Source organism: Pteropus medius, unplaced genomic scaffold (genome assembly GCF_902729225.1).
Source record: "Pteropus medius unplaced genomic scaffold, Ma_sr-lr_union100, whole genome shotgun sequence".
Taxonomy (NCBI): Eukaryota; Metazoa; Chordata; class Mammalia; order Chiroptera; family Pteropodidae; genus Pteropus; species Pteropus medius.
In genome coordinates, this window is record NW_024340849.1 from 32,186,554 (window position 1) to 32,194,936 (window position 8,383).

General features: G+C 34.4%; 1 protein-coding gene and 1 pseudogene across 1 annotated transcript in view; both read right to left on the minus strand.

Annotated features, from left to right (window-relative positions):
- The window catches only part of DSG1 (desmoglein 1), a 35,400-nt gene extending 28,178 nt beyond the window's left edge, over positions 1-7,222 (minus strand). The window contains exon 1 of the mRNA XM_039846726.1: positions 6,993-7,222. Within this exon, the coding sequence (XP_039702660.1) occupies positions 6,993-7,040 (48 nt within the window). The 5' untranslated portion in view covers positions 7,041-7,222. The remainder of the gene's footprint in view (positions 1-6,992) is intronic.
- LOC120591317 (uncharacterized) lies at positions 2,384-2,502 on the minus strand (annotated as a pseudogene).
- Positions 7,223-8,383: the final 1,161 nt, after the last annotated feature.

Below are 8,383 nucleotides of genomic sequence, written 5' to 3' on the forward strand. Positions count from 1 at the left end.
GATTAGAAATGCTTATGTACAATAATAACACCAATAATAGTAGTAATACTGAAGGGGAAAAAAGGAAAAGTAAATGGCCCAAATGATTTGGACACGTAACTGAAATGATATTGTAGATTTCCTCTTGGGTGCAGGATTGAAATGATGTTAATGTAGATGTGTACTACTTGCTACCTGTGAACTCATGAGTATTTATTCCTCTCTCATTTGTGGTTATGGGATGGGGATATGGGGATACCTTATTTGTCTGTGTTGTGGAAACCATTTCTTCATAGCTTACAGAATTATGTGTTCATCTGTTATCTGTCTTGCACTTTCCTGACCACAGTGAAATGTCAGTGCCTGCTGTTTGTTTTGGAGAACTATGCCAGATGACTAATCTTCCAACTTTATGAAGCTGGGTCATTCTTTTTCCCATGAGAGGCAAGAAGAAGGAGTAGGTTTCACCATAGTGTCAGGCTCTCAATTGGAACAGTAATTAAAAAACTGCCAAGTCTGCTTAAAAATATGTTGTGTTGCCATAACCATATTGTCTTTTGCTCAAAGTCAAGAATTAACTCTGAAACGAAGTCACTTTTTGACTTTCAAAGATAATGAGATAAAAAGAGCACTTGGTAGAGTCAGAAAACTTTCAATGTACTTCCTAAATTCTCTGAGCTTTAGTTTTCTAATTTGTAAAATGACTGGAATTGACTAAATTATGTACAATTACCTTTCTGATTCTAACAACAAATCCCAGTGTGCAGTAGGAAAACATTGAAGTTTTTTGATCATGGCAAAGACATGTTAAAATTGTAGATTTAGGAAAATGACTCTGACAACAATTGGTGGGAGTGGTGGGAAGAGGCAGTGATTATAGGCTACAAGCAGTTGAGTTTCTGCAAGTCAGTCCAGGGATGGGGAGGATCTGAACCAGAGCAGTGGCAGTGGGAACAAACTGGAAAAGATCAAGGGAGAGATGCTGAATGCATGGTTGAAACTGAAAAGGCTTGAGAACAAATGGGATGTGGGACTCAAGAGAGGGAAGAATCTCAGTTGATAGCAGTTTTTAAACGAGGCGATCAGGAGCAAGACAGAAGCAGAATTTAGCAGGTTAGAACACGTCAAGTTTGAGATGTCAGAGAAATGCCTGGTGAAGATGTTCAGTGATTTGAAATATGTGTCAGCACTATGAACAATAGTATATAGATTTGAGTTACTTCTGCTTAGGTAGGATGGTTGAAATCATAGGAGAATTTGAAATTTGTAAAGTAGAGAATACAGCAAAGAAACAACCTGTGGCTGAGAATGAAACTAGGGGAATTCCTACATTTATATAACTGGGAATAATGACAATAAACAAGAAACAAAGGAAGAGATAGAAAAAGAAGTGGCCAAAGAAATAGGAAGAAAGTATAATGCAATGTCACAGATGTCAGAGGAAGGGAGAATTGAATGACAAATATGGTATAAACAAGTGTCAGATGATATTAAAAAGTTAAGTGGAGTGAATCCTGAGGAAATCCTGAGGTTTTCTGTGACCTTTGGGAGAATGCTTTCAGTTGGATGGAATAAGCCCTTCCTGACTGACAGGATTTGGGGAATAAGATGGAGGGGAAGAAGACATGAAGATGCCATGTTTTCAAGAAATTTGGTGATATAAGAAAACAGAAATGATGGTAGAATTAGATGTAACATCCAAGCAGATATTTGGGGAGAGGGAGATGTGGCTTTTTGAAGGTGAAGCAATAGGAGAGTAGGCTATTTTGATTCGGAACAGGAGAGGTTAAGAAAGATTGAGAGAGTAGGAGGGAATAGGCAGAAAGAAAAGACTTTAGAGAGAGAGGGTAAAGAAGAGAGGAAGGATGAAGATTAAAATAAATTGATCAGGAAGGGGAAGTAGAAGGACATCATTCTGAATGATCTAGACCTTGTCCCTAGAGTAAAGGTATAGTTATTTTCTGGTAATTAAAGGAGTAGTTTGGATTCTGAAATAAATTGGGAATACGTGCTGTGGGGCTGTGATGGAGATTCACTTAGTGATGAATACAGGAGTAGTCATGTCAGTTCTCTTGCCCACTGGATATGGGAATTGGGGTAAGTCATTTAGCCATGCTGTGCCTCAGTTTCCTCATCTGTATATGAGACTGAAGTCCTTTCTTATCCAAACGTTCTAAGAAAGCAGTGAATAATTCACTCGAAGTGCATCCTCAATAAGTCTTCCCTTCATCTCTATTGTAGAAGCCAACCCATGTATTTAAAATAAAAAAGCCACAGGACAAAAAACTTCATGCTAATTTCTTTTTTTTTTTTTAATTTATTTTTTTAGACAAGGCAATCCTTGGTTGACCTCACAGATTGCAAGGACCTTGTCAGCTTACAATCCCTTACTTTTTATTTTTTATGCCTACAGCACCTGGTCTTCCTAGGTGGTCTCCCATCCAGGTACTAACCAGGTCTGACCCTACTTAGTTTCCGAGATCAGACGAGATCAGGCTTGTTCAGGGTAGTATAGCTGTAGACTCATGCTAATTTCAATGACTCTTTAATTATGTTCATTTTAGGTTGTTTTTTTTGGGGGCGGGGAGGATATTGAGTTTTGCGTTTCTTTGCATATAGTAAAAAGGGTCTTGAAAGTAGGAATAGTAATTTTTATAAGGAAAATCTCTTGCAGTTAATAATTGTGAGGTCTTTCACAGTCACTTGGCAGTTTTTGTTAAGCATAAAATTCTAATGTGTTTAACTGTTATATACATCACAAGAATGAACTTGAGACAAAGTTAAAATATTATAATTTGCTTCTTTAAAAAAATCCCCTCTTTTGTCTTTTTTTTTTGTATTACTTGGACAAAAGTTATTAGTCTGAAGTTGTCTTCTTGATAGGTTGATTTCTCTTATTCATTCATTGGTTTATTCATTTGACAAGTACATAATGATTGTGTATTATGTAGATCCAAGGCTGGATTAAGACTTTTAAAGGGTTTAAGACCTAAAAATATTATGGTAAGCTTTAGATGAAATGTGAAGTAAATGTAATACTATACCATAAAAATAAGTACTGGGAAACAATTATTTCCATGTTTAATATATTGATGATTTTTTGGAGTGTGTGGGGGAAAAGAAGTAGAAGCTATCCAAAAATTCCCTTCTGATGCCTCCTCTTTATGTATGTAATTTGACATCTCTTGAGCAATCTCGCACTGGTGCAAAGCGCTATGAAGGATATAAAAGTGAATCAGACACAGAACCTGCCTTCAAATAACTTATAGTCAAGTGGTTTTATGAGCCACAGGCAGCCATTAATTTGTGGGGAAATGGTTTTTAATTGGACAAGTTTAAAAGATTGAGCTCTGTTTTCATAAGCCAATATGAGGGCATAGATCAGCAGCCAATGGCATTTAAACTACTTTGACCTGCCTAAATCCATTAAAGAAATTTACATGTCAAGCATAACCAGCAAGGGTGGCATGACCCAGCACTCCAAAAGAGTGTTGTCTCATTGATGGAAGCCTAATAAATCTAACTGCAATGCTGAGCATGCCTCCTGCTTATATGTTAGGCAATGTCTAGTGAGACCTGGGGATATTCAGCAACAATGTTCTTAAAGAATGTATAATGAAGGAAGAGTTATTAGAAATTAAGAGCTCTGAGTATAAATAAGAGTGTTACTTTTTAGATTCATGAGCCTTGTTCAATAGGTGAATCTTGTCCTTCACATTAATAAGATAGCATTTCCTAGTACTTTAGAGTTTTCTATTACCCAAATCGGGCATGGCAAAACATTTTTACTCTGCAGCAACTAAAACCAATTAAATGATGATAAATTTGTACTCTCTATTTTCATAAAGGTGAAAGAAGATGCAGTTAAGCACACCATATAAATGGAAATTATTTTGCTTAAATACAATTTATAAATTTTACTAAGCAGGTGAACAGAAATACTGCTTCCATTTTTATAAAATATTTTACTGAAATACTAATATCTATAATATATATCGTTATAGTATGTGCAAGAAAGCATAAAGAATCCCTTCTTTTGCTTGTCTTCTGTTGGTCTGTAGTAGTTTGTTAGTCTTTCCTTTGCTTTAAACATCAGTGAACACAATTATGAGAATTTAAGATGTGCGATTCAAATAAGTTGATGAATTACATAATAAAGTACATATTATTTTTTAAGTATATCATCCTGAGTGCTGAGAAATATTCTGATAAACTGCTTACGTGCTAAATAATTTCAGCTAAGTTCGAATTGTGAAGTTACTTTATTTGGTGGTCAGAGGGTGTTTTTTCTTTTCTTTTTTCTTTTTGAAAGGGAATATTAACTGTGGGAAAAGAAGACGCTAGGCTGGTATGATGAACTGAAGAAATTGGATCATTACCGGTACCAGATAAAGATAGGTTTATTTGAGTTCTTTGCTGTAGAAATTGGCTTTTATAGGAAAGACAACTTGAGGTTTGTATTGATTTGACTAGTTGGACCTGACAAATTTGCAAGTAATTTTTAGAAATTAGAACTATAAAAATTCTACTGGTTCAAAAAATAAAAAATAAATAAAAATTCTACTGGTTCTATTTTGTGTTCCCACAGTGACCATGACATACCTTACATTATTGTCACATCCATTCTGAGATTTCTTATATTTGGTGAATAGATAACATTGTTCTCTGGCCTAGAATACAGTCTAACCCCTGCCTCCATACACTAATTTGATGGAAACAAAAAGAAAGAAAAGTAAATGCAGAATTAATAATATTATTTGGCTTGCTGTGTTATAACAGGTGTAGGCTATTGTCTGTTCAGGAGACTTGTCTAAATAATGGAACAGTCATGGGGCAAACTTGGTTGCTGCAAGAGCAGGTTCTTCATCTTTATGCTCTCTGATCTAAACCACTACTTTGAACAAGGTCTAAAACCTTTAGGTATATTGAGCAAACTATATAACATACTTGAAAATTATGGCTGTCCAGCACGCAAGTGTATTCGTATTACAGATACTACTAGTTTAAGTGTTTTAAAGGTGTTCAGAATTGCTCCCTGCTATAGATTTTCACTTACTGACTTTAAGTAGAAAAGAATATAAAGACTTTACATAGTTTTTTTGGTTTGTTTTTTGTTTTGTTTTGTAAAAGCAAACATTCACAGTAAGCCTAGCAGAAAAGTGAGTGAAAAAGTTTGCTATAGTGGTGGTTAATTTTCAGAAAAAATATAGTATTTTAAAGCAAAAATGGACTGCATAACTCCAAAAGACATTTATGCAAATCATCTGGTAAAATCAGAGGGAAAAATAAATTATGACTTTCCAAACTTTAGAAAGTGAAATATTTTATAAAAATACTTACGATAACGTAAAAATGAAACATTTTAATCACAGAATAAGTTCTTTGAGAAACAATTTTCATAAAGCATATGAAAAATCTGTGATTGATTCTAAAGTAAAATTTGGCAACAAAAATACACAAAGATGCCTATCCAGCCTCAGAAAATAAAATACAACTGTCCAGAAACCTCTCTAGAAAGAGAGAAAGTTCAATAAAGACACATGATTTTGATAAAATGATAAATTTTACTGAAGAATGACTAATTAGAAAGTGGATGATTAAAGAAATTTTACAGGATGTAATTATTTAGGAATAATCATAAAAATAATGAAATAAGGTGTTTTATAGAGTCAATGAAAGTACATAAGCATCTGAATGAACTTTAATCAATTATAACTATAATAGGCCTTAATGGATCAAATTTATATGAAATTAAAAATAAAAGTATTTGTTTATTTTACAATTCATAGATACTCTTATGTTCAAATGACATACTGTGAGGTTTATTAATCCTTGCCACATCCCAAGTTATGATATCAATTGATCTTAAAGACACATTAAAAAGTCCATGGAATAGGGCCTATGTTTAAAGAGCAGTTTGGAACTAAAGCTACCCATTTATTGATGCTCATTTGTAATTAAATCTCCTGACTATGACCTCTCTTAATTAATAAACTGAATTCAAACCATAAATCAAAGATCTAATTTGTTATTATAGAAACCCAACAATCCAGTTCCAAAATAAAGCAAGTAGAAACATATATGAACCACAGCACTGTACCCTGCCAAATTGGATCATGATTTAACTGTCATTTGTCTCTTTGGATTACATTAACTTTACTGTGAGACTATGATTTTAAAATTTGTGACATAAGTGAAACTGAGGCAACACATCAGTTCTGCACTTAGTATTATCTTTAAAAAGAAAATATAGATGTAAGGGGAACAATGATAAAACATTTAATTACATTTGTCTGACCATCAATGTACAACTTGTATATCACAGTCATTACTGATTTTCCATTAGTAAGAACCAGTATTGTAATAATTATACTTACTTCTTAATTAGAGCCATTTCTTCATCTACTGTGTCATTTATAAATCTCTCATACTGCCTTTTTTTAAATAACAAAATATCATTTTAAATAAAATCATAGGTTAGCAGTGTAGGGCTTTCAATATTAGTGACATGGATCCCAACCACAAGTGACACTGATGAGATTATTTGGATAGTGAGGCCAGTCACAAACTGCTATGATTTTAATTTATATGGATCCTATTTTTATGTTTTAAAAATTATAGTGAATCTACTAGTAAAGATACCAAAAGAATGAAAAATGTTGAGGTTAAAAATCAGGACACACCTGTGATATTACTTTAAAAGACAAGCTTCAAAAGAGAATTTGAACCAAGAGCTAATAAATAGTGATACGACTTTCCCAAATTCAATATTTTCCCAGCGTCACTTAACAATGACTTTGATGTCATGGATGTGATATGATGAGTTGACACTGGTGCACTAATGTGATCTTAAGTCTTTAATTAAAGAAATAACTAAAAATCTAGTTCATAAAAATCATTAACATAAACTTTTAATGGGCTTAAGTTAGAAATAACACTAAATAACATTTTCTAAAAGGTTCTCACTTTACAACAAGAATGATCATGGAGAATTTTTAACAGAATCCACTTACCAGAAAAATGAACAGCACCGCAGCTATTCTAAAGGAGTGCCAGTCCATCCCTGCTGGGTTCTCTTACATTCAGGACTAAGGGAAAGTTGTTTCTTCTCTGTTCTTTTTCTTTCCCCCACTCAGCTGGTGTCTGATTAAAATAATTTCTCAGTAGATGTTCTTACATGCAGGCTTTGAGGTGTTTCTACCTTCTCTGGGAGAAGGACTGAATGTACGTATAACCAGTCTAGATCCCCACCCTAAAAACTTGGGCTGGTCTCACTAAAATGCTTGACAAGATCATCATTGCTCCCAGGTAAAAGCTTAGGGACACACCCTTCTTCCAGCTGAAAGGCAGCTCTCTGTAGGGCATGGAAGATTCACTACTTTACTGAAGATTTTCAGTGGCAGGCATTTAAAATGATCCAAAGTATAGAGAATTATACAATTGATAAGAGCTTTTTATCCTATGCTTTATTCGCAAGTTGTTTAGCTTCTTCTTATATTAAAAAGTCCAGTGTAACCTGGATGCTTTTATTATTCAGAGGATTATTTGGCCCATGCTCATAGCCACTCAGGTCACAGTAGAAAATTACAAACTTTCTATTTAGGTGGGTGTTAGGAAATAGTCATTCTCAAAGTTGTTCTTTAAGAGACAGAAAATTTGCTAATGTTGAGTGAGGATTTTTTTAAAGCACTAATTTAAACAAGCAAAACTGTGATACTTACAATTATAAGGTCCTCTGCATAAGTTACAGCTCTCTTTAAGTGATCAAGCTAAGTCCAGGGAAGTCTCTATTTTTCTCCCTCAGTGAATATTTTCTCTCCCCAACTAATTTCCTCTCTTTAAAGTTCTGCCCTTTTTGAGTACAGAATTTTTTTAAAAATATCGCTGTCAGATTAAAAGTAAATAAAACCTCCAATTAAATCCTGTGGGTAATTTAGAAAATGAGGATCAGTGCCTGAAATACTAATGGAAACACAGAAAGCTGCTCTTCAGGTGAGGTGGGTTAAAAGTCAGTGGTAATTCCCAAGCACAGAGCCAAGAATCTGTATAGCGAGCCAATTAGAACACAGGGAACACACTGAAGAAATGGCTGCCCACACATGCAAATGGGGAACTGAGCAGCCCTGAGGTTTGTAAAAATAGAGTGACTCTCACAAGGCAGCATTTGACAGCATTCTTGGGATATGTTCTCTTCACCTCGCAATGTCTGGTAAAAATATTGTGAGTGGAAGGAAATCTATGCAATTCGAAATGGCAATCTGGAACAAAAGACCTATTGGATAAGAAGTTGATTATGGCCAAAAGGATGCTAAAAACATCCCTGAAAGGAAGGACATCTCTGAGGGTCAGAGCTTCTATAGAATGCTATCATTTCACTGCAGGTGTGTAGCAAAGGTTACTCAAC